This window comes from Ranitomeya imitator, chromosome 9 (genome assembly GCF_032444005.1).
Source record: "Ranitomeya imitator isolate aRanImi1 chromosome 9, aRanImi1.pri, whole genome shotgun sequence".
Taxonomy (NCBI): domain Eukaryota; kingdom Metazoa; phylum Chordata; class Amphibia; order Anura; family Dendrobatidae; genus Ranitomeya; species Ranitomeya imitator.
In genome coordinates this window covers 3,398,979-3,425,641 of record NC_091290.1, presented here as the reverse complement: position 1 = coordinate 3,425,641, position 26,663 = coordinate 3,398,979, and the positions used below count along the sequence as shown (strand labels likewise).

The window sequence follows — 26,663 nt, the reverse complement described above, 5'->3', positions numbered from 1 at the left end:
CTAAGAAGTAAACTATGCATGCCGCAGAAGTCCTTAACTAGCCCTATCCAACTAAGAAGTAAACTATGCATGCCGCAGAAGCCATTGACTAGCTCTGTAAACTAAGAAGTAAACTATGCATGCTGCAAAAGTCCTTCACTGGCCCTATCCATCTAAGAAGTAAACTATGCATTCCGCAGAAGTCCTTGACTAGCTCTGTACAACTAAGAAGTAAACTATGCATGCTGCAGAAGTCCTTAACTAGCTCTGTCCAACTAAGGCTATGTGGACAAGTTGCGGATTGAGGTGCAGAATTTTCTGCACAAAATCCGCATCTCCTGGCAGAAAACCCAGGTGCAGATTTGACGCATGTTTTATGCGGATTTTGTGCGTTTTTGTTGCGGATTTGATGCGGATTTCATGCGTTTTTTACCACTGCGGATTTCTATAATGAAAGGGTGCAGAAACGCTGCAGATCCGCACAAAAGAATTGACATGCTCCTTCTTTTGATCCACACCGTTTTTCATGTGGAATTTTCCGCACCATTAACACAGCTTTTTTTTTTTTCTATTGATTTACATTGTACTGTAAATCACTTTGCGGATCTGCAGCGTTTCTGCGCGGAAAAAACGCTGCAGATCCGCACTAAACCCGCATTGTGTGCACACAGCCTAACTAGAATTTCAAAAACAAAAATCAAGCTTAACACAAAGACACCTCTCTATAAGATACAACACCCTGGGTGATTGCTTTTATAAAGTTAATATTAAAATACAAATTTATTAAAAGATATATAGGTAGATTTAAGTGTCTGAATAATAATCAATGAATATTTACCATAACACACAGCATCGGTGATGATTGTTAGATTGGTGCAGGTCCAAATACTGGGGCCTTCACCAGTGGCCAGAATAGGGAAACAATAAAACGTCCAGGAGCCGGAGCTCGCAGTTGAGTGACCGGTCACCGCATTCAGCTCCTCTGGCCATGATCCTGCCGTGCTTCCCCGGGTGGGTACCAATGATCACATCCCCAGTTTATCTGATGTATCCCTTAAAGAGATGACAATCCCTGTAACCTGATTAGCGCATGACAATCACAGATGTATGACTATAATTCCTGACTAATGGACGTCTCATTCCTCTTTCTTCCCTTTATCTGAGCTGCATCTTAAGCCACAGAACGTTTACGATCAGAACGTTTAACTCATGATTTTACCAGGAATACTACTACCCCACATGGGAACAATATTGCACATGCCCTTATGCATAGGCTCATCAGTGAAACTAGTCAAAAGAATAGATGAAGTGCCCAGAACGAAATCATATGCCTGAAGTACTGGGGGGGGGTCCAACATTGGGGGTATTTCGGTGTCGACTTCGCATTCCTGCTGGATTTTGCACAAATGTCTATCTGGCATTTACTTATTCCCCTCTGTAACTTTGTCCGATCAGAGCAGTTAGCAACACACAGATGAATAAAAGACCACCCCCCAGAATGTGAGCACACGCCTTCTGTTGTGAGACGTAATGGCGCTCAGCCCTGATCTCGGCCCACATTCTGTGCTATACAGGAGAATAGAGTGTGAGGACAAACACCGCTGCTCGCTTTACTCCGTATCATGTGTCGCTCAAACTGGAGAAACGTCCTCATCAACACATTGTCTGGACAGGACTTGTATTCGTGATTGCATGCTGTCAGTGAATAGAACCATTCTTGTTTATACCTGGTGGTGAAGAATCTATCCTAACCTTGTAGTTACAGCTGTAGATATATTTGTTTTTCGCTTTAGATAGGTCCAGTCTAATCAATCGCTGCAGAGTCTACCTGCAATGATACATTGTAGCAAACGCCTACTGTACATAGGAGAGTAGTTGTGCTGACTTTTTTAGCTCACAGGAGATTGCCTAGATAATTGTAAAAAAAAACTAAACCCTAAGCTGAATGCACGGAAATTGATCAAAACTGTTTTCGAGCCTTTGGATGTAGAGTCATCGCTATATTCACTGACAGCAAGCAGATACCTTGATAATAGCAGGGAAATTAGGCTCAGTAGAAAGTTCATCAAGGTTTCCTTAATTTGCCACATGATAATCGATATCCTCAACACCTAAGCCCATGGAGTAGATTCCAAAATCCAAAGTGTCGGAAATGAGGGGCAGCCCCTGGACAGCGCCCTAAGTGGACTGAACAACCAGTGGAAATAAACACTATTCCTTGTGTTATAAAAAACCCAGTGGCTTTGTGCTCCAAGAGGCTACCCGAGAAAGTGAAGCCCTACAGGACATTAGCCATGGGGGCCTCTCCCCTAATTCATTATAAGTCCCTGTACCGTGTCCTCTCTCCCTCTGTAATTCATTATAAGTCCCTGTACCGTGTCCTCTCTCCCTCTGTAATTCACTATAAATCCCTGTACCGTGTCCTCTCTCCCTCTGTAATTCACTATAAATCCCTGTACCGTGTCCTCTCTCCCTCTGTAATTCACTATAAATCCCTGTACCGTGTCCTCTCTCCCTCTGTAATTCATTATAAGTCCCTGTACCGTGTCCTCTCTCCCTCCCCGATTCATTATAAATCCCTGTACTGTGTCCTCTCTCCCTCTGTAATTCATTATAAATCCCTGTACCGTGTCCTCTCTCCCTCTGTAATTCATTATAAATCCCTGTACCGTGTCCTCTCTCCCTCTGTAATTCATTATAAATCCCTGTACCGTGTCCTCGCTCCCTCTGTAATTCATTATAAGTCCCTGTACTGTGTCCTCTCTCCCTCTGTAATTCATTATAAATCCCTGTACTGTGTCCTCTCTCCCTCTGTAATTCATTATAAATCCCTGTACTGTGTCCTCTCTTCCTCCCTGATTCATTATAAATCCCTGTACCGTGTCCTCTCTCCCTCTGTAATTCATTATAAATCCCTGTACTGTGTCCTCTCTTCCTCCCTGATTCATTATAAATCCCTGTATTGTGCTCTCTCTCCCTCTGTAATTCACTATAAATCCCTGTACTGTGTCCTCTCTTCCTCCCTGATTCATTATAAATCCCTGTACTGTGTCCTCTCTCCCTCTGTAATTCACTATAAATCCCTGTACTGTGTCCTCTCTCCCTCCCTGATTCATTATAAATCCCTGTACCGTGTCCTCTCCCTCCCTGATTCATTATAAATCCCTGTACCGTGTCCTCTCTCTCTATGTAATTCATTATAAATCCCTGTACCGTGTCCTCTCTCCCTCTGTAATTCATTATAAATCCCTGTACCGTGTCCTCTCTCCCTCCCTGATTCATTATAAGTCCCTGTACCGTGTCCTCTCTCCCTCCCTGATTCATTATAAGTCCCTGTACCGTGTCCTCTCTCCCTCTGTAATTCATTATAAGTCCCTGTACTGTGTCCTCTCTCCCTCCCTGATTCATTATAAATCCCTGTACTGTGTCCTCTCTCCCTCCCTGATTCATTATAAATCCCTGTACCGTGTCCTCTCTCCCTCCCTGATTCATTATAAATCCCTGTACCGTGTCCTCTCTCCCTCCCTGATTCATTATAAATCCCTGTACCGTGTCCTCTCTCCCTCCCTGATTCATTATAAATCCCTGTACCGTGTCCTCTCTCCCTCCCTGATTCATTATAAATCCCTGTACCGTGTCCTCTCTCCCTCCCTGATTCATTATAAATCCCTGTACCGTGTCCTCTCTCCCTCCCTGATTCATTATAAATCCCTGTACCGTGTCCTCTCTCCCTCCCTGATTCATTATAAATCCCTGTACCGTGTCCTCTCTCCCTCCCTGATTCATTATAAATCCCTGTACCGTGTCCTCTCTCCCTCCCTGATTCATTATAAATCCCTGTACCGTGTCCTCTCTCCCTCCCTGATTCATTATAAATCCCTGTACCGTGTCCTCTCTCCCTCCCTGATTCATTATAAATCCCTGTACCGTGTCCTCTCTCCCTCCCTGATTCATTATAAATCCCTGTACCGTGTCCTCTCTCCCTCCCTGATTCATTATAAATCCCTGTACCGTGTCCTCTCTCCCTCCCTGATTCATTATAAATCCCTGTACCGTGTCCTCTCTCCCTCCCTGATTCATTATAAATCCCTGTACCGTGTCCTCTCTCCCTCCCTGATTCATTATAAATCCCTGTACCGTGTCCTCTCTCCCTCCCTGATTCATTATAAATCCCTGTACCGTGTCCTCTCTCCCTCCCTGATTCATTATAAATCCCTGTACCGTGTCCTCTCTCCCTCCCTGATTCATTATAAATCCCTGTACCGAGTCCTCTCTCCCTCCCTGATTCATTATAAATTCCTGTACCGTGTCCTCTCTCCCTCTGTAATTCATTATAAATCCCTGTACTGTGTCCTCTCTCCCTCCCTGATTCATTATAAATCCCTGTACCGTGTCCTCTCTCCCTCCCTGATTCATTATAAATCCCTGTACTGTGTCCTCTCTTCCTCCGATTCATTATAAATCCCTGTACTGTGTCCTCTCTTCCTCCCTGATTCATTATAAATCCCTGTACTGTGTCCTCTCTCCCTCCCTGATTCATTATAAATCCCTATACTGAGTCCTCTCTCCCTCCCTGATTCATTATAAATCCCTGTACTGAGTCCTCTCTCCCTCCCTGATTCATTATAAATCCCTGTACCGTGTCCTCTCTCCCTCCCTGATTCATTATAAATCCCTGTACCGTGTCCTCTCTCCCTCCCTGATTCATTATAAATCCCTGTACCGTGTCCTCTCTTCCTCCCTGATTCATTATAAATCCCTGTACCGTGTCCTCTCTTCCTCCCTGATTCATTATAAATCCCTGTACTGTGTCCTCTCTCCCTCCCTGATTCATTATAAATCCCTATACTGAGTCCTCTCTCCCTCCCTGATTCATTATAAATCCCTGTACTGAGTCCTCTCTCCCTCCCTGATTCATTATAAATCCCTGTACTGTGTCCTCTCTCCCTCCCTGATTCATTATAAATCCCTGTACTGAGTCCTCTCTCCCTCTGTAATTCATTATAAATCCCTGTACTGTGTCCTCTCTCCCTCCCTGATTCATTATAAATCCCTGTACTGTGTCCTCTCTCCCTCCCTGATTCATTATAAATCCCTGTACTGTGTCCTCTCTCCCTCTGTAATTCATTATAAATCCCTGTACTGTGTCCTCTCTCCCTCCCTGATTCATTATAAGTCCCTGTACTGTGTCCTCTCTCCCTCTGTAGTTCATTATAAATCCCTGTACTGTGTCCTCTCTCCCTCCCTGATTCATTATAAATCCCTGTACTGTGTCCTCTCTCCCTCCCTGATTCATTATAAATCCCTGTACTGTGTCCTCTCTCCCTCCCTGATTCATTATAAATCCCTGTACTGTGTCCTCTCTCCCTCTGTAATTCATTATAAATCCCTGTACTGAGTCCTCTCTCCCTCTGTAATTCATTATAAATCCCTGTACTGTGTCCTCTCTCCCTCTGTAATTCACTATAAATCCCTGTACTGTGTCCTCTCTCCCTCCCTGATTCATTATAAATCCCTGTACTGTGTCCTCTCTCCCTCTGTAATTCATTATAAATCCCTGTACCGTGTCCTCTCTCCCTCCCTGATTCATTATAAATCCCTGTACCGTGTCCTCTCTCCCTCCCTGATTCATTATAAATCCCTGTACTGTGTCCTCTCTCCCTCTGTAATTCATTATAAATCCCTGTACTGTGTCCTCTCTCCCTCTGTAATTCATTATAAATCCCTGTACTGTGTCCTCTCTCCCTCTGTAATTCATTATAAATCCCTGTACCGTGTCCTCTCTCCCTCTGTAATTCATTATAAATCCCTGTACCGTGTCCTCTCTCCCTCCCTGATTCATTATAAATCCCTGTACTGTGTCCTCTCTCCCTCCCTGATTCATTGTAAATCCCTGTACTGTGTCCTCTCTCCCTCTGTAATTCATTATAAATCCCTGTACTGTGTCCTCTCTCCCTCCCTGATTCATTATAAATCCCTGTACCGTGTCCTCTCTCCCTCCCTGATTCATTATAAATCCCTGTACCGTGTCCTCTCTCCCTCCCTGATTCATTATAAATCCCTGTACTGTGTCCTCTCTCCCTCTGTAATTCATTATAAATCCCTGTACCGTGTCCTCTCTCCCTCCCTGATTCATTATAAATCCCTGTACCGTGTCCTCTCTCCCTCCCTGATTCATTATAAATCCCTGTACCGTGTCCTCTCTCCCTCCCTGATTCATTATAAATCCCTGTACTGTGTCCTCTCTCCCTCTGTAATTCATTATAAATCCCTGTACCGTGTCCTCTCTCCCTCCCTGATTCATTATAAATCCCTGTACCGTGTCCTCTCTCCCTCCCTGATTCATTATAAATCCCTGTACTGTGTCCTCTCTCCCTCTGTAATTCATTATAAATCCCTGTACTGTGTCCTCTCTCCCTCTGTAATTCATTATAAATCCCTGTACTGTGTCCTCTCTCCCTCTGTAATTCATCATGTCTCTTGTGAGGCAGTGACCCCTGTTACAGCTAGGGGTCGCTGTTTGTGCTACCCAGGTTGTGCATGCAGACGGATGAAGTCCATAGGTGTGCATGGGAGTGACGGATTTCTAATCCTGGTTTTCCATGTGGCTGAAGGCCACAGGTTTGTATGTGTTAAAAGCCCTGCAGTAAGAGGTATGGGTATGTCAGGTGCACTTCAGTGTCAGTCTGGTGTGTGCTGCTGTGCAGAGTAGAGGCCTGCAGAGCTCTGGCTGAGTGCATGGAGGCACAGGCCAGTGGAGCCAGCACCCAGGGCAGCTGAATAGCCTGGCACCCGCAGCATATACAGCGATGCAAGTTGTCCATGGTACTGGTCTCGGATGTGGACAGTCCTGTGCCCTGAGGTGGATGTCCTGTACCCGAAAGACGGATGTGGACAGTCCTGTGCCCGGAGGTGGATGTTCTGTGCCCGAAAGAGACGGATGTGGACAGTCCTGTGCCCGGAGGTGGATGTCCTGTACCCGAAAGACGGATGTGGACAGTCCTGTACCCTGAGGAGGAGAAGCGGATTTTATGCGCAAAATTCTGCTCCCCAATCCGCAACGTGTGCAAATAGCCTAAGAGACTGTGATACAGCGATGCAGGACACCCACGAGGGGGCTGGTGTGTGTAATGTCTGCAACATATGAGGCTGTGTGTATGGAGACTGTAATATGGCGTGCGGTTGCCCAGGGAAACTGGACAAGGGACATCTGGCCTGTTTAGGGACTGCAGTTTAAAGCCATATGATTTGTATTGCTATGAACTGGTGTGAACTGAACACGGATAATATCCACTGAAGTTATATGCGTTTGTGTGAATTGGATTATAATGCTGTGAAGAAACACATTAAAGAGACTTTTCTGTTGGAACTTTGTGGGTCACTGCCTCTTCACTGCATACGATGCTACTACAATCTTACACCCTGTATTGTGCTCTCTCTCCGTCCCCAATTCATTATAAGTCCCTGTACCGTGTCCTCTCTCCCTCCATGATTCATTATAGGTCCCTGTACCGTGTCCTCTCTCCATCCCTGATTCATTATAAGTCCCTGTACCGTGTCCTCTCTCCCTCCCCGATTCATTATAAGTCCCTGTACCGTGTCCTCTCTCCCTCCCCGATTCATTATAGGTCCCTGTACCGTGTCCTCTCTCCCTCCCCGATTCATTATAGGTCCCTGTACCGTGTCCTCTCTCCCTCCCCGATTCATTATAAGTCCCTGTACCGTGTCCTCTCTCCCTCCCCGATTCATTATAAGTCCCTGTACCGTGTCCTCTCTCCCTCCCCGATTCATTATAAGTCTCTGTACCGTGTCCTCTCTCCCTCCCCGATTCATTATAAGTCCCTGTACCGTGTCCTCTCTCCCTCCCCGATTCATTATAAGTCCCTGCACCGTGTCCTCTCTCCCTCCCCGATTCATTATAAATCCCTGTACTGAGTCCTCTCTCCCTCCCCGATTCATTATAAATCCCTGTACTGCGTCCTCTCTCACTCCCCGATTCATTATAAATCCCTGTACCGCGTCCTCTCTCACTCCCTGATTCATTATAAGTCCCTGTACCGTGTCCTCTCTCCCTCCCCGATTCATTATAAGTCTCTGTACTGTGTCCTCTCTCCCTCCCCGATTCATTATAAGTCCCTGTACCGTGTCCTCGCTCCCTCCCCGATTCATTATAAGTCCCTGTACCGTGTCCTCGCTCCCTCCCCGATTCATTATAAATCCCTGCACCGTGTCCTCTCTCCCTCCCCGATTCATTATAAATCCCTGTACTGAGTCCTCTCTCCCTCCCCGATTCATTATAAATCCCTGTACTGAGTCCTCTCTCCCTCCCTGATTCATTATACATCCCTGTACTGAGTCCTCTCTCCCTCCCTGAGTCATTATTAGTCCCTGTACTGAGTCCTCTCTCCCTCCCTGATTCATTAAAGGTCCCTGTACTGAGTCCTCTCTCCCTCCCTGATTCATTATTAGTCCCTGTACTGAGTCCTCTCTCCCTCCCTGATTCATTATAAATCCCTGTACTGAGTCCTCTCTCCCTCCCTGAGTCATTATTAGTCCCTGTACTGAGTCCTCTCTCCCTCCCTGAGTCATTATTAGTCCCTGTACTGAGTCCTCTCTCCCTCCCTGAGTCATTATTAGTCCCTGTACTGAGTCCTCTCTCCCTCCCTGAGTCATTATAAATCCCTGTACTGAGTCCTCTCTCCCTCCCTGAGTCATTATTAGTCCCTGTACTGAGTCCTCTCTCCCTCCCTGAGTCATTATTAGTCCCTGTACTGAGTCCTCTCTCCCTCCCTGAGTCATTATTAGTCCCTGTACTGAGTCCTCTCTCCCTCCCTGAGTCATTATTAGTCCCTGTACTAAGTCCTCTCTCCCTCCCTGATTCATTATTAGTCCCTGTACTGAGTCCTCTCTCCCTCCCTGATTCATTATAGGTCCCTCTATTGAGTGTCCCCTCACTGTACTCCCCTCCACCTCTCCAGATGATCGTTCGCAGCGCTGCTTCCATGCCCTTCTGACTCGGCTGGAGAGATTTGCCTTTACGCTTTCTGCATCATCCGGAAGGTGCCGATCAGGATATTGAGAGCGGTGTTTTACAGCTATTCTGCTACTCTCTATTGCCAGCAGCAGAGCTGCAGGAACGCTCCCAGCCCTGACCTGCACCATGAGTGGAGGTAAAAAAGAATATAAGCAGTATTTGTTATGAAAATGTTCACACCCTGTAATTAATGGAGGGAGTAAAGGAGTAATAAAGGATGATGCCGCACCTACATCCAACTGGTCCTGTACAGACTAAAAAGGTCCCTAGCCACACAACTAAAAAACACCACCTCGGAGGATCCCTCAGGGGGGAGGAGGTGCTTCTGATAGGTTGCAATGTGCAGAGCAGTGAAGATGTAGGAAGAGGTAAAAACATGGGGGTCCGCAGGCAGCGGAGAGGAGCGTGCTCTACCTGCCACGACAAGCTGCGCAAGGCAGGGTATAAGTTCCCAGAGCACAGAGACTTCCAGGGTCTGTGCTAAACCGAAAGACTGCTCAGTTTTCATTTAATGAGCAGTTTTGTGATTTTGCCCATGAGCTCAGCAGCGCATAGAATCAAGACACTGCTGCAAGAGAGCGTTTTCCACAGGATTCGAGCTGCCTGCTCACTGGAAGGGATCACAGATCCAGAAACTGTTTATCTTGGACCCCTGGGGGTCCAAGGAATCGTTTACCAGAGGTATAATTATCAGCAGGAAGGCTACACTACGTGCACACTACCACAGCAGAGAAACTGAACGCTCACCATGCAGGCCTAACCAAAACCCTGTATGCGAATTGTATGGAAACTTATGGAACTGTTTGCAGAACTTCAGTAAAAGGTGCACGCTGATCATCACCCCGATTATTCTCTGCCGCACCATTCCTGCTTCAACTCCCCTGGGAGCCAGCCACAGTTGGGAAGGAGTTAATCATCTGGCATTGTCGTCACCACCTAGCTCCCAGGGACCTTCATCAGTACCCGGCCATACCAGGCCGAACATCCCAACTGGAATCACAAACCTTTTTAGCAGTGTTATTAATAATCCCACAACTGACAAACACTGGCGCGCGCCCCTGTTGAGTATGCTTATTTTGCACATTTATTTAATCAGGACTATTCACCAGGTGCTTATTTTTAAAGAAAAATGTCATGATATTCTAAAAAAAAAAAGTAGTGGTTTATTGAATTGTCCACAGAAAAACCACACTGCAGCAAAACATAAAAGTAGATGAAATAGTTACGAACAGATTGTCTATTTCTATATATCAGCGCTTGTTACTCATCTTTCCCAAAGTTCTGAATGGTAAAACCTGTCTGTCTGTGTGAAGTCTGAAGTCATCATGGCTACCAGCTGTTCCTTCCTTGTGTGACTTGTCTGATGTCCATGGAGAATGATGGTGAAGGCAGGAGGTGGCAGCCCCCACGTGACAAAAGCCCCTCAGCCTCCTAAGAGACGTCATTTACAGTGGGGCAAAAAAGTATTTAGTCAGTCAGCAATAGTGCAAGTTCCACCACTTAAAAAGATGAGAGGCGTCTGTAATTTACATCATAGGTAGACCTCAACTATGGGAGACAAACTGAGAAAATAAATCCAGAAAATCACATTGTCTGTTTTTTTAACATTTTATTTGCATATTATGGTGGAAAATAAGTATTTGGTCAGAAACAAAATGTCATCTCAATACTTTGTAATATATCCTTTGTTGGCAATGACAGAGGTCAAACGTTTTCTGTAAGTCTTCACAAGGTTGCCACACACTGTTGTTGGTATGTTGGCCCATTCCTCCATGCAGATCTCCTCTAGAGCAGTGATGTTTTTGGATTTTCGCTTGGCAACACGGACTTTCAACTCCCTCCAAAGGTTTTCTATAGGGTTGAGATCTGGAGACTGGCTAGGCCACTCCAGGACCTTGAAATGCTTCTTACGAAGCCACTCCTTCGTTGCCCTGGCGGTGTGCTTTGGATCATTGTCATGTTGAAAGACCCAGCCACGATTCATCTTCAATGCCCTTGCTGATGGAAGGAGGTTTGCACTCAAAATCTCACGATACATGGCCCCATTCATTCTTTCATGTACCCGGATCAGTCGTCCTGGCCCCTTTGCAGAGAAACAGCCCCAAAGCATGATGTTTCCACCACCATGCTTTACAGTAGGTATGGTGTTTGATGGATGCAACTCAGTATTCTTTTTCCTCCAAACACGACAAGTTGTGTTTCTACCAAACAGTTCCAGTTTGGTTTCATCAGACCATAGGACATTCTCCCAAAACTCCTCTGGATCATCCAAATGCTCTCTAGCAAACTTCAGACGGGCCCGGACATGTACTGGCTTAAGCAGTGGGACACGTCTGGCACTGCAGGATCTGAGTCCATGGTGGCGTAGTGTGTTACTTATGGTAGGCCTTGTTACATTGGTCCCAGCTCTCTGCAGTTCATTCACTAGGTCCCCGCGCGTGGTTCTGGGATTTTTGCTCACCGTTCTTGTGATCATTCTGACCCCACAGGGTGGGATTTTGCGTGGAGCCCCAGATCGAGGGAGATTATCAGTGGTCTTGTATGTCTTCCATTTTCTAATTATTGCTCCCACTGTTGATTTCTTCACTCCAAGCTGGTTGGCTATTGCAGATTCAGTCTTCCCAGCCTGGTGCAGGGCTACAATTTTGTTTCTGGTGTCCTTTGACAGCTCTTTGGTCTTCACCATAGTGGAGTTTGGAGTCAGACTGTTTGAGGGTGCGCACAGGTGTCTTTTTATACTGATAACAAGTTTAAACAGGTGCCATTACTACAGGTAATGAGTGGAGGAAAGAGGAGACTCTTAAAGAAGAAGTTACAGGTCTGTGAGAGCCAGAAATCTTGATTGTTTGTTTCTGACCAAATACTTATTTTCCACCATAATATGCAAATAAAATGTTAAAAAAAAACAGACAATGTGATTTTCTGGATTTTTTTTTCTCAGTTTGTCTCCCATAGTTGAGGTCTACCTATGATGTAAATTACAGACGCCTCTCATCTTTTTAAGTGGTGGAACTTGCACTATTGCTGACTGACTAAATACTTTTTTGCCCCACTGTATATGTCCCACAGACCACGTGTTCCCTTTATATATGGTGTTGACTTATACTCGGAGCTATATAGAAATAGCTTTTTGTAATGTCAGCAAGAAATAATGTGCTCAGTACAGAATAAGAATAATTCAATTAATAATTAATATTTAACAGCCCCCGGTTGGACTCAACCAACACTCAGACCGCCGTGACCCAGTACCACTACCGCAGCGGCCTGGCCGGTGTGGCACAAATGTTTACATATAGCATTTCAGAATGCGACTAATTTGTTACCAATATCATAGTTAGACTCCGTTTGAGAGAACTTCAGGGAATAAAAGCACAAGGATGTAAGTACCCATTCTTTATTTGTGAAAGCAGAGCCCCCATCCTCTCCAGACTCCTCCAACCGCTCCGGACTTTATTACCACCAGACTCCTCCATCAGCTCCAGTCTCTTCTCCATCCGCTACGAACTCTTCCATCCGCTACGAACTCTTCCATTTACTCCAGTCTCTTCTATTACCTCCGGACTCGCCTCCATCCGCTCCGGACTCGCCTCCATCCGCTCCGGACTCGCCTCCATCCGCTCCGGACTCGCCTCCATCCGCTCCGGACTCGCCTCCTGTTGTGAGTTCTGTTTTTGGGCTCCCTCTGGTGGTTACTGATGGTACTGGGTGATTTGTGTTCTGCTGTCTCTGGTGTCCACCTGTTCTATTAGGATTTGGGAGTTTCCTATTTAACCGGGCCTTCTTGTCATTTCCTGGCCGGCTATCAAGGTTATCAGAGTGTTTTGTTACCTCAGCTTCTGGCCTCAGTAATCTTCAGGACAAGCTAAGTTTTTGATTTTCTTGTTCCACGTTTGCTTTATTTTTGTCTTGTCCAGCTTGCATTGACGTGTTTCTTTGCTGCTGGTTGCTCTAGCGGGCTGTAATTGCTCCTCATGTTCCATGAGTTGGAACATGAGTTCAAGTAATTACAGGATGGTTTTTTGAAGGGTTTTTTGCTGACCGCACAGTTTACTTTTGTATCCTCTGCTATCTAGTTTTAGCGGGCCTCATTTTGCTGAATCTGTTTTCATACTGTGTATGTGCCTTCCTCTCATTTCACCGTCATCATATGTGGGGGGCTGCTATTTCTGTGGGGAGTTTCTCTGGAGGCAAGAGAGGTCTGTGTTTCTTCTAATGGAGGAAGTTAGATCTTCGGCTGGTGCGAGACGTCTAGGATCAACGTAGGCACGTTCCCCGGCTATTGTTATTTGTGTGTTCAGGTTTAGGGTCGCGGTCAGCTCAGGTTCCATCACCCTAGAGCTCGTTGGTGCTTGTCCTTTTGTGATTCCCTGCCATTGGAATCATGACAGCCTCCATCCGCTCCGGACTCGCCTCCATCCGCTCCGGACTCGCCTCCATCCGCTCCGGACTCGCCTCCATCCGCTCCGGACTCGCCTCCATCCGCTCCGGACTCGCCTCCATCCGCTCCGGACGCCTCCATCCGCTCCGGACGCCTCCATCCGCTCCGGACGCCTCCATCCGCTCCAGTGTCTTCTATCATCCTCCGGATTCTTCTATATCTGACAGCTGCTCATCATATTCAGGAGGTTTCCATACACATTAGATGTTTTTGTGAAAACATCCCTCAAACTCCTTTGTCTATTTAGGAATCCTATGCCGCTTACAGACACCTCTGTGCCCTATACACTGCCTTGTCCTCCTCTAGCCTCGCACTACCCCAGACTCCACTGTCCCCATTAGTCTCCTGCAGCACAGGGAACACCCAGGAGAAGGTGATTTCTCTGCAGATAGCACATGTTGGGGGTCAGGATGCCTCTTACATATCACATGGTGGTCACTACTGGTGAAAAGACTCATTTTTATAGGGGTCTTTCTGGCAGTAATATAGAATTTGCCGTTTCATTGTGACTTCCCTAGTCTTGTAGCAGCTGCCAGCGGAGGACAGTAAGAGTCTCTAGGAGGCTGAGGTCAGTGGTTGCTGCTTTCGGGGCACACGACTTCTCTCGGCAATGCTTTGCAGTAGAGGTGTACAGTTCAGCTTAGAGGCCAATGTGAGTAATTTGTTGGCCAATGCATCACTTCCCTTAATGTGGTCACTGTCTGCTCTCTGGGTAGCACCACCATGTACTTTATTCACATATATCAATATTTCCGGGCACTCTCCGTGCCTTCACATGTATACAGGTAGTGATATATTGAGTTGTAGTGAGTGCTGACGCCCCGGGGTGATGTGTGGCCCCAGCTGGGTAAACATGGGGCTTCTGAGGTCCTCTGTGACTTGTGGGTCCCCGGGAGGCATCTGCTCCAGTGTTTGTCCATTAGAGCAGGGAGTAAACACTCAGCACAGCGCTGTGTACACTGCCTGATGGCTCCATCTCCTCCTACTGATCATCACACTGAACTGGATGGAGGCATCAATCACTTCCAGCAAATACGCAAATCAGCAGAGCAAAATAGGACTTCTGCCCCTCAAATGTGGACCCCTCTAATGTTTTCCTGCTTCAGCAAATGACGTTCAACATTTTTTTTCAATTTTGTGGAAAATAAAACTCATTAAACTTAAAATAGAAAAAAAAAAAAAAGTTGCTTAATTCAACGTCAATAAGAATCCTCTGTCTCATTCCACATTCTTGCTGCTAAAAAACACAAACATCTATTCAGGCTGTCCGTGCACTGCAAATTATCTCCTATTCCTGCTAACAAGCATCAGGCACATTTGATCTACACCAGATGATTTGGAGACCTCTTCACACTAGAAGAAATATCCACATTTTACAAGAATCAAATTGAGTTGGAGCTCAAAATTCTGCACCAATAAATTTCTTATGACATCTTCAAACTATTTAGAACCACAACATAAATAAGATTGTGTCTACAGTCACCACTAGGGGGAGCTCCCTGTATACAGAGATACATGATAAGATCCTGTCTGCAGCCACCACTAGGGGGAGCTCCCTGTATACAGAGATACATGATAAGATCCTGTCTGCAGCCACCACTAGGTGGAGCTCCCTGTATACAGAGATACATGATAAGATCCTGTCTGCAGCCACCACTAGGGGGAGCTCCCTGTATACAGAGATACATGATAAGATCCTGTCTGCAGCCACCACTAGGGGGAGCTCCCTGTATACAGAGATACATGATAAGATCCTGACTGCAGCCACCACTAGGGGGAGCTCCCTGTATACAGAGATACATGATAAGATCCTGTCTGCAGCCACCACTAGGGGGAGCTCCCTGTATACAGAGATACATGATAAGATCCTGTCTGCAGCCACCACTAGGGGGAGCTCCCTGTATACAGAGATACATGATAAGATCCTGTCTGCAGCCAGCCACCACTAGGGGGAGCTCCCTGTATACAGAGATATATGATAAGATCCTGACTGCAGCCTCCACTAGGGGGAGTTCCCTGTATACAGAGATATATGATAAGATCCTGTCTGCGGCCACCACTAGGGGGAGCTCCCTGTATACAGAGATACATGATAAGATCCTGTCTGCAGCCACCACTAGGGGGAGCTCCCTGTATACAGAGATACATGATAAGATCCTGTCTGCAGCCAGCCACCACTAGGGGGAGCTCCCTGTATACAGAGATATATGATAAGATCCTGACTGCAGCCTCCACTAGGGGGAGTTCCCTGTATACAGAGATACATGATAAGATCCTGTCTGCAGCCACCACTAGGGGGAGCTCCCTATATACAGAGATACATGATAAGATCCTGTCTGCAGCCACCACTAGGGGGAGCTCCCTGTATACAGAGATACATGATAAGATCCTGTCTGCAGCCACCACTAGGGGGAGCTCCCTGTATACAGAGATACATGATAAGATCCGGTCTGCAGCCACCACTAGGGGGAGCTCCCTGTATACAGAGATACATGATAAGATCCTGACTGCAGCCTCCACTAGGGGGAGCTCCCTGTATACAGAGATACATGATAAGATCCTGTCTGCAGCCACCACTAGGGGGAGCTCCCTGTATACAGAGATACATGATAAGATCCTGTCTGCAGCCACCACTAGGGGGAGCTCCCTGTATACAGAGATACATGATAAGATCCTGTCTGCAGCCACCACTAGGGGGAGCTCCCTGTATACAGAGATACATGATAAGATCCTGACTGCAGCCTCCACTAGGGGGAGCTCCCTGTATACAGAGATATATGATAAGATCCTGTCTGCAGCCACCACTAGGGGGAGCTCCCTGTATACAGAGATACATGATAAGATCCTGTATGCAGTCACCACTAGGAGGAGCTCCCTGTATACAGAGATACATGATAAGATCCTGTCTGCAGTCACCACTAGGGGGAGCTCCCTGTATACAGAGATACATGATAAGATCCTGTCTGCAGCCACCACTAGGAGGAGCTCCCTGTATACAGAGATACATGATAAGATCCTGTCTGCAGCCACCACTAGGAGGAGCTCCCTGTATACAGAGATACATGATAAGATCCTGTCTGCAGCCACCACTAGGAGGAGCTCCCTGTATACAGAGATACATGATAAGATCCTGTCTGCAGCCACCACTAGGAGGAGCTCCCTGTATACAGAGATATATGATAAGATCCTGTCTGCAGCCACCACTAGGGAGAGCTCCCTGTATACAGAGATACATGATAAGATCCTGTCTGCAGCCACCACTAGGAGGAGCTCCCTGTATACAGAGATACATGATAAGATCCTGTCTGCAGTCACCACTAGGAGGAGCTCCCTGTATACAGAGATACATGATAAGATCCTGTCTGCAGTCACCACTAGGAGGAGCTCCCTGTATACAGAGATACATGATAAGATCCTGTCTGCAGCCACCACTAGGAGGAGCTCCCTGTATACAGAGATACATGATAAGATCCTGTCTGCAGTCACCACTAGGGGGAGCTCCCTGTATACAGAGATACATGATAAGATCCTGTCTGCAGCCAGCACTAGGGGGAGCTCCCTGTATACAGAGATACATGATAAGATCCTGTCTGCAGTCACCACTAGGGGGAGCTCCCTGTATACAGAGATACATGATAAGATCCTGTCTGCAGTCACCACTAGGGGGAGCTCCCTGTATACAGAGATACATGATAAGATCCTGTCTGTAGCCACCACTAGGGGGAGCTGCCTATATACAGAGATACATGATAAGATCCTGTCTGCAGTCACCACTAGGGGGAGCTCCCTGTATACAGAGATACATGATAAGATCCTGTCTGTAGCCACCACTAGGGGGAGCTCTCTATATACAGAGATACATGATAAGATCCTGTCTGCAGCCACCACTAGGGGGAGCTCCCTATATACAGAGATACATGATAAGATCCTGTCTGCAGCCACCACTAGGGGGAGCTCCCTGTATACAGAGATAGAGCTCAGAGTACAGCTCTCTTTACTGGTGGGGGCAGGTAGAATGTTATGTACCTTTGTATGTAGGAACCTCCCTGTTTTCCATACTTCCATCTCTGCTGTCCTCATTCCTCTCTGGTGACTGTCTCTGCAGCCTTCTGTCTATCTGTGTTTTGTAGCTTTCCATTTATCAGTGGATCTCCTATGTATTGTAGCGCCCTCCCTCCTCTTCCCCTCTCTACATCTCCACTCCTTCAGTGATTCCCGGTAGTGTTTTTTTCGCTTTCCTATCCAGCTCGCTTCTCCTTCATGTATTTTCTCATTCCCCTTCTGAGCTGATCTCTCTTTCTCTCATGTCCTTCACTCTCTATTCTCCCTCCTGTGTCATCTCACTCCGTCTCTTAATTTGTCTCTTTCTTTCTCCACCCTCCTCTCTGTCCACTCTCTTAATTTCTTTTTCCCTCTTTAGATTATTTATCTCTTTAGTTCCTTGCTCTCTTATTTTATTACCCTTAGTTTCTTGTTTTCTTAGTTTCTTGCTCTCAGTTTCCTGCTCTTTTTTAGTTTCTTGATCTCTCTTTTTCTTAATCTCCCTTAGTTTCATACTCTTATTTTATTACTTTTAGTTTCTAACTCTTAGTTTCTTACTCTCTTTAGTTTCTTACTCTCTTGTTTCTGATCTCTCTTTAGTTTCTTGATCTCTTGTTTCTTGCTCTCTCTTTAGTTTCTTGCTCTCTCTTTAGTTTCTTGCTCTCTTTAGTTTCTTGCTCTCTTTAGTTTCTTGCTCTCTTTAGTTTCTTGCTCTCTTTAGTTTCTTGCTCTCTTTAGTTTCTTGCTCTCTTTAGTTTCTTGCTTTCTTTAGTTTCTTGCTCTCTTTAGTTTCTTGCTCTCTTGTTTCTTGTTCTTTTTTTTTTTCTTGCTCTCTTTTGTTTCTTGCTCTCTCTTTAGTTTCTTGCTCTCTCTTTAGTTTCTTGCTCTCTCTTTAGTTTCTTGCTCTCTTTAGTTTCTTGCTCTCTTTAGTTTCTTGCTCTCTTTAGTTTCTTGCTCTCTTTAGTTTCTTGCTCTCTTTAGTTTCTTGCTTTCTTTAGTTTCTTGCTCTCTTTAGTTTCTTGCTTTCTTTAGTTTCTTGCTCTCTTTAGTTTCTTGCTCTCTTGTTTCTTGTTCTTTTTTTTTTCTTGCTCTCTTTTGTTTCTTGCTCTCTCTTTTGTTTCTTGCTCTCTCTTTAGTTTCTTGCTCTCTTGTTTCTTGATCTCTCTTTAGTTTCTTGCTCTCGTTTCTTGCTCTCTCTTGTTTCTTGCTCTCTCTTTAGTTTCTTGCTCTCTCTTTAGTTTCTTGGTCTTCCTTAGTTTCTTACTCTCTTAGTTTCTTGCTTTCTCTCTGCCATTTCATGTCTTTCTTCAGTTTGACTTTCTTTTAGGCTTTGTCCTCCTCTGAGACAGAGAGAACCCCTGGACATTAGCCTTGGTCGGGGCAGGCGAGATATGAGGGCTGCCCTGTATAGGTGGGATCCCTCTGCCACGGTCCAGCTGCGGTGGAGGCAGGACGTCGTCCCGACTACTCCAGGCTGCCCACCTCTGGAGGATTTGGTAGTCAGCGATCCGATGGTCCCCGGGTGAGTGTCTGCAATGCAGTGGTGTTTGCAGTAGATGTCGCTTCTAATAAACGCTGCTCATTCACTTAGCTGTCTTCTAGCAGAAAATACAGTCATTTTTGGAAGGAGGGGGAGCCGTGTAAGGAAAGGATAAATTATTAATGGCTGGAGAGTCTTTCTTTTACTTTTCATTAACGTTTTAAGTTTTTTTTTTTATTTTGACTTTTTTTTTTCAATGACATCAATGCAAATGAGTCTGTCAGTGGCCAAAATGACTGGCACATTTTGTGAATGGAATACTCAGTGACTGTGATGACGTCATTGGAAGGCTTGGGGTCCGTGCACTAATGGGGATTGGCCAGTGGAAGCCCCGGGTGGAGCTTATTGGCTGGGCACCACTCATCCAACGCCTACACACTGGCAGCCAGGAGCTACATATAAAAGCCTAGCCTCCCCCATTGGAGGAGAACATTGGGATTTGTCTAGTTTGTGATCTGCACTCTACACAAGGACCACTGGCTGGTGAGTAGCTGACGAGCGGTCCATACAGCGGTGGGCACAGGATGACCCTCCACCCAGTCTCCAGCTTTGGATGCTTTGCCATCAGTTGACTGGAGCCTTGGAGGGAACCCACGCAAAGACCTGTTGCTCTGCAGTAGGCGTACTACCAGTCTCAGAGTCGCCGTTGGCCGCCTGTGGCTAGTAGTACGCGGCGGTTCATTGACTTGACTCTTCCTGTAATAAGCTTGTTTGCTCGGATGGGAGTTGTGTGTGATGAATGTGGAGCGTTTGCAGGGTACCGGGGTCCAGGCTGCTCTCACATCATTACTCTGATGGCATTGCTGGCAGACGGCCAACGCTTCTCCCTTAAATCTCTGTAGGAAGGACATTATGGTCGTGCTGAAGATCTCATCCCTCCTTGCTGTCCTGGGGTTGCTGGTTTGCCAGATGTGCAGCTCACAGGCGGCTCCAGTCAGGTAAGTGTCAGTCGGGATGGCTCCGTGCGGACCCCGCAGACCAGTCACCACCTGCCTTTCTTTCCATGAAGATCGGGCTTGGAGTCATTACCAGACCGGGTCACAGTCAGTGACTATGAGGCGCGGAGGTTACTCAATGCACTGGTCAAAGAGTTTGTGCAGATGACAGCAAAAGAAATGGAGCAGGCGAATGACGGGAACAGGTAAGAGCGGAGCCTTCCTATAAAATGCTGACACTGAACGCAGCACAGAGCAGACTGCAGCCTCTACGTGTAAGGACCACTGCACAGAGCAGAGTGCAGCCTCTACATGTAGGGACCACTGCACAGAGCAGAGAAGACTGCAGCCTCTACATATAGGGACCACTGCAAAGCACAGAGCAGAGAAGACTGCAGCCTCTATGTGTAGGGACCACTGCACAGAGTAGAATGCAGACTCTACATGTAAGGACCACTGCACAGTACAGAGTAGACTGCAGCCTCTACATATAGGGACCACTGCACAGCACAGAGTAGACTGCAGCCTCTGCGTGTAAGGACCACTGCACAGCACAGAGAAGACTGCAGCCTCTATGTGTAGGAACCACTGCACACCACAGAGAAGACTGCAGCCTCTACGTGTAGGAACCACTGCACAGCACAGAGAAGACTGCAGCCTCTACGCGTAGGGACCACAGCACAGAGCAGACTGCAGCCTCTACGTGTAGGGACCACTGCACAGAGTAGACTGCAGCCTCTACATGTAGGGACCACTGCACAGCACATAGTAAATTGCAGCCTCTACGTGTAGGGACCACAGCACAGAGTTGACTGCAGCCTCTACATGTAGGGACCACTGCACAGCACAAAGTAAATTGCAGCCTCTACGTGTAGGGACCACAGCACAGAGTAGACTGCAGCCTCTACATGTAGGGACCACTGCACAGCACAGAGTAAATTGCAGCCTCTACGTGTAGGGACCACAGCACAGAGTAGACTGCAGCCTCTACATGTAGGGACCACTGCACAGCACAGAGTAAATTGCAGCCTCTACGTGTAGGGACCACTGCACAGAGTAGACTGCAGCCTCTACGTGTAGGGACCACTGCAATGCAGAGTAGACTGCAGCCTCTACATGTAGGGACCACTGCACAGCACAGAGTAAACTGCAGCCTCTATGTGTAAGGACCACTGCACAGCACAGAGTACACGGCAGCCTCTATATGTAGGGACCACTGCACAGCACAGAGTAAATTGCAGCCTCTACTTGTAGGGACCACTGCAAAGCACAGAGGAGACTGCAGTCTCTACATGTAGGGACCACAGCACAGAGTAGACTGCAGCCTCTACGTGTAGGGATCACTGCACAGCACAGAGTAGACTGCAGCCTCTACATGTAGGGATCACTGCACAGCACAGAGCAGAGAAGACTGCAGCCTCTACGCGTAGGGACCACTGCACAGAGTAGAATGCAGACTCTACATGTAGGTACCACTGCACAGCACAGAGTAGACTGTAGGCTCTACATGTAGGGACCACTGCACAGCACAGAGTAGACTGCAGCTTCTATGTGTAGGAACCACTGCACAGCACAGAGTAGACTGCAGCCTCTACATGTAGGGACCACTGCACAGCACAGAGTAGACTGCAGCCTCTACGTGTAGGGACCAAAGCACAGCACAGAGTAGACTGCAGCCTCTATGTGTAGGGACCACTGCACAGCACAGAGTAGAATGCAGCCTCTATGTGTAAGGACCACTGAACAGCACAGAGTAGACTGCAAGCTTTATGTGTAGGGACCACTGCACAGCACAAAGTAGACTGCAGCCTCTATGTGTAGGGACCACTGCACAGCACATAGTAGACCGCAGCCTCTGTGTGTAGGGACCACTGCACAGCACAGAGTAGACTGCAGGCTCTATTTGTAAGGACCACTGCACAGCAGAGAGTAGACTGTAGGCTCTATGTGTAAGGACCACTGCACAGCAGAGTAGACTGCAGCCTCTCCGTTTAGGGACCACTGCGCAGCACAGAGTAGAATGCAGCCTCTATGTGTAAGGACCACTGCACAGCACAAAGTAGACTGCAGCCTCTATGTGTAGGGACCACTGCACAGCACAGAGTAGACTGCAGCCTCTATGTGTAAGGACCACTGCACAGCAGAGTAGACTGCAGCCTCTCCGTGTAGGGACCACTGCACAGCACAGAGTAGAATGCAGCCTCTATGTGTAAGGACCACTGAACAGCACAGAGTAGACTGCAAGCTTTATGTGTAGGGACCACTGCACAGCACAAAGTAGACTGCAGCCTCTATGTGTAGGGACCACTGCACAGCACATAGTAGACCGCAGCCTCTGTGTGTAGGGACCACTGCACAGCACAGAGTAGACTGCAGCCTCCATGTAGGGATCACTGCACAGCACAGAGTAGACTGTAGCCTCTACATGTAGGGGCCACTGCACAGCACAGAGTAAATTGCAGCCTCTACTTGTAGGGACCACTGCAAAGCACAGAGGAGACTGCAGTCTCTACATGTAGGGACCACAGCACAGAGTAGACTGCAGCCTCTACGTGTAGGGATCACTGCACAGCACAGAGTAGACTGCAGCCTCTACATGTAGGGATCACTGCACAGCACAGAGCAGAGAAGACTGCAGCCTCTACGCGTAGGGACCACTGCACAGAGTAGAATGCAGACTCTACATGTAGGTACCACTGCACAGCACAGAGTAGACTGTAGGCTCTACATGTAGGGACCACTGCACAGCACAGAGTAGACTGCAGCTTCTATGTGTAGGAACCACTGCACAGCACAGAGTAGACTGCAGCCTCTACATGTAGGGACCACTGCACAGCACAGAGTAGACTGCAGCCTCTACGTGTAGGGACCAATGCACAGCACAGAGTAGACTGCAGCCTCTATGTGTAGGGACCAATGCACAGCACAGAGTAGACTGCAGGCTCTATTTGTAAGGACCACTGCACAGCAGAGAGTAGACTGTAGGCTCTATGTGTAAGGACCACTGCACAGCAGAGTAGACTGCAGCCTCTCCGTTTAGGGACCACTGCGCAGCACAGAGTAGAATGCAGCCTCTATGTGTAAGGACCACTGCACAGCACAAAGTAGACTGCAGCCTCTATGTGTAGGGACCACTGCACAGCACAGAGTAGACTGCAGCCTCTATGTGTAAGGACCACTGCACAGCAGAGTAGACTGCAGCCTCTCCGTGTAGGGACCACTGCACAGCACAGAGTAGAATGCAGCCTCTATGTGTAAGGACCACTGAACAGCACAGAGTAGACTGCAAGCTTTATGTGTAGGGACCACTGCACAGCACAAAGTAGACTGCAGCCTCTATGTGTAGGGACCACTGCACAGCACATAGTAGACCGCAGCCTCTGTGTGTAGGGACCACTGCACAGCACAGAGTAGACTGCAGCCTCCATGTAGGGATCACTGCACAGCACAGAGTAGACTGTAGCCTCTACATGTAGGGGCCACTGCACAGCACAGAGTAAATTGCAGCCTCTACTTGTAGGGACCACTGCAAAGCACAGAGGAGACTGCAGTCTCTACATGTAGGGACCACAGCACAGAGTAGACTGCAGCCTCTACGTGTAGGGATCACTGCACAGCACAGAGTAGACTGCAGCCTCTACATGTAGGGATCACTGCACAGCACAGAGCAGAGAAGACTGCAGCCTCTACGCGTAGGGACCACTGCACAGAGTAGAATGCAGACTCTACATGTAGGTACCACTGCACAGCACAGAGTAGACTGTAGGCTCTACATGTAGGGACCACTGCACAGCACAGAGTAGACTGCAGCTTCTATGTGTAGGAACCACTGCACAGCACAGAGTAGACTGCAGCCTCTACATGTAGGGACCACTGCACAGCACAGAGTAGACTACAGCCTCTACCTGTAGAGACCACTACACAGCACAGAGTAGACTGCAGCCTCTACATGTAGGGACCACTGCACAGCACAGAGTAGACTGCAGCCTCTACATGTAGGGACCACTGCACAGCACAGAGTAGACTGCAGCCTCTACGTGTAGGGACCAATGCACAGCACAGAGTAGACTGCAGGCTCTATTTGTAAGGACCACTGCACAGCAGAGAGTAGACTGTAGGCTCTATGTGTAAGGACCACTGCACAGCAGAGTAGACTGCAGCCTCTCCGTTTAGGGACCACTGCGCAGCACAGAGTAGAATGCAGCCTCTATGTGTAAGGACCACTGCACAGCACAAAGTAGACTGCAGCCTCTATGTGTAGGGACCACTGCACAGCACAGAGTAGACTGCAGCCTCTATGTGTAAGGACCACTGCACAGCAGAGTAGACTGCAGCCTCTCCGTGTAGGGACCACTGCACAGCACAGAGTAGAATGCAGCCTCTATGTGTAAGGACCACTGAACAGCACAGAGTAGACTGCAAGCTTTATGTGTAGGGACCACTGCACAGCACAAAGTAGACTGCAGCCTCTATGTGTAGGGACCACTGCACAGCACATAGTAGACCGCAGCCTCTGTGTGTAGGGACCACTGCACAGCACAGAGTAGACTGCAGCCTCCATGTAGGGATCACTGCACAGCACAGAGTAGACTGTAGCCTCTACATGTAGGGGCCACTGCACAGCACAGAGTAGAATGCAGCCTCTATGTGTAAGGACCACTGCACAGCACAGAGTAGACTGCAGCCTCTATGTGTAGGGACCACTGCACAGCACAGAGTAGACTGCAGCCTCTCCATGTAGGGACCACTGCACAGCACAGAGTAGAATGCAGCCTCTCCATGTAGGGACCACTGCACAGCACAGAGTAGAATGCAGCCTCTATGTGTAAGGACCACTGCACAGGCCAGAGTAGACTGCAGGCTCTATTTGTAAGGACCACTGCACAGCAGAGTAGACTGCAGCCTCTCCATGTAGGGACCACTGCACAGCAGAGTAGACTGCAGGCTCTATTTGCAAGGACCACTGCACAGCACAGTAGAATGCAGCCTCTATGTGTAAGGATCACTGAACAGTACAGAGTAGACTGCAGCCTCTATGTGTAAGGACCACTGCACAGCACATAGTAGACCGCAGCCTCTATGTGTAGGCACCACTGCACAGCAGAGTAGACTGCAGCCTCTCCATGTAGGGACCACTGCACAGCACAGAGTAGACTGCAGCCTCTACATGTAGGGACCACTGCACAGCACAGAGTAGAATGCAGCCTCTATGTGTAAGGACCACTGCACAGCACAGAGTAGACTGCAGCCTCTATGTGTAGGGACCACTGCACAGCACAGAGTAGACTGCAGCCTCTCCATGTAGGGACCACTGCACAGCACAGAGTAGAATGCAGCCTCTATGTGTAAGGACCACTGCACAGCACAGAGTAGACTGCAGCCTCTCCATGTAGGGACCACTGCACAGCACAGAGTAGACTGCAGCCTCTCCATGTAGGGACCACTGCACAGCACAGAGTAGACTGCAGCCTCTCCATGTAGGGACCACTGCACAGCAGAGTAGACTGCAGGCTCTATTTGTAAGGACCACAGCACAGAGTAGACTGCAGGCTCTATGTGTAAGGACCACTGCACAGCAGAGTAGACTGCAGCCTCTCCATGTAGGGACCACTGCACAGCACAGAGTAGAATGCAGCCTCTATGTGTAGGGACCACTGCACAGCACAGAGTAGACCGCAGGCTCTATGTGTAGGGACCACTGCACAGCACAGAGTAGACTGCAGCCTCTATGTGTAGGGACCACTGCACAGCACAGAGTAGACCGCAGGCTCTATGTGTAGGGACCACTGCACAGCACAGAGTAGACTGCAGCCTCTCCATGTAGGGACCACTGCACAGCACAGAGTAGACTGCAGGCTCTATTTGTAAGGACCACAGCACAGAGTAGACTGCAGGCTCTATGTGTAAGGACCACTGCACAGCAGAGTAGACTGCAGCCTCTCCATGTAGGGACCACTGCACAGCACAGAGTAGAATGCAGCCTCTATGTGTAAGGATCACTGAACAGTACAGAGTAGACACAGAGTAGACTGCAGGCTCTATGTGTAGGGACCACTGCACAGCACAGAGTAGACTGCAGCCTCTATGTGTAAGGACCACAGCACAGCAGAGTAGACTGCAGGCTCTGTGTAAGGACCACTGCACAGCAGAGTAGACTGCAGCCTCTCCATGTAGGGACCACTGTACAGCAGAGTAGACTGCAGGCTCTATTTGTAAGGACCACTGCACAGCACAGTAGAATGCAGCCTCTATGTGTAAGGATCACTGAACAGTACAGAGTAGACTGCAGGCTCTATGTGTAGGGACCACTGCACAGCACAGAGTAGAATGCAGCCTCTATGTGTAGGGACCACTGCACAGCACAGAGTAGACTGCAGCCTCTATGTGTAAGGACCACTGCACAGCACAGAGTAGACTGCAGGCTCTATGTGTAGGGACCACTGCACAGCACAGAGTAGACTTCAGCCTCTATGTGTAGGGACCATTGCACAGCAGAGTACGCTGCAGGCTCTATGTGTAAGGAACACTGCACAGCACAGAGTAGAATGCAGCCTCTATGTGTTAGGACAACTGAATAGCACAGAGTAGACTACAGGCTCTATGTGTAGGGACCACTGCGCAGCACAGAGTAGACTGCAGCATCTATGTGTAGGGACCACTGCACAGCAGAGTAGACTGCAGGCTCTATTTGTAAGG

The 26,663-nt window shown here is 47.9% G+C and overlaps 1 protein-coding gene across 2 annotated transcripts in view; it reads left to right on the top strand.

Moving 5' to 3' along the window:
• Positions 1–18,591: 18,591 nt before the first annotated feature.
• CALCB (calcitonin related polypeptide beta) overlaps positions 18,592–26,663 on the top strand; it is a 31,238-nt gene continuing 23,166 nt past the window's right edge. Inside the window, exons 1-3 of one of the 2 annotated variants that reach the window (XM_069738859.1) lie at positions 18,592–19,014; positions 19,875–19,970; positions 20,042–20,173. In XM_069738859.1, coding sequence (XP_069594960.1) covers positions 18,884–19,014; positions 19,875–19,970; positions 20,042–20,173 — 359 coding nt within the window. In that variant the 5' untranslated portion in view covers positions 18,592–18,883. The remainder of the gene's footprint in view (positions 19,015–19,874; positions 19,971–20,041; positions 20,174–26,663) is intronic. The other variant, XM_069738860.1, reaches the window with a different exon arrangement.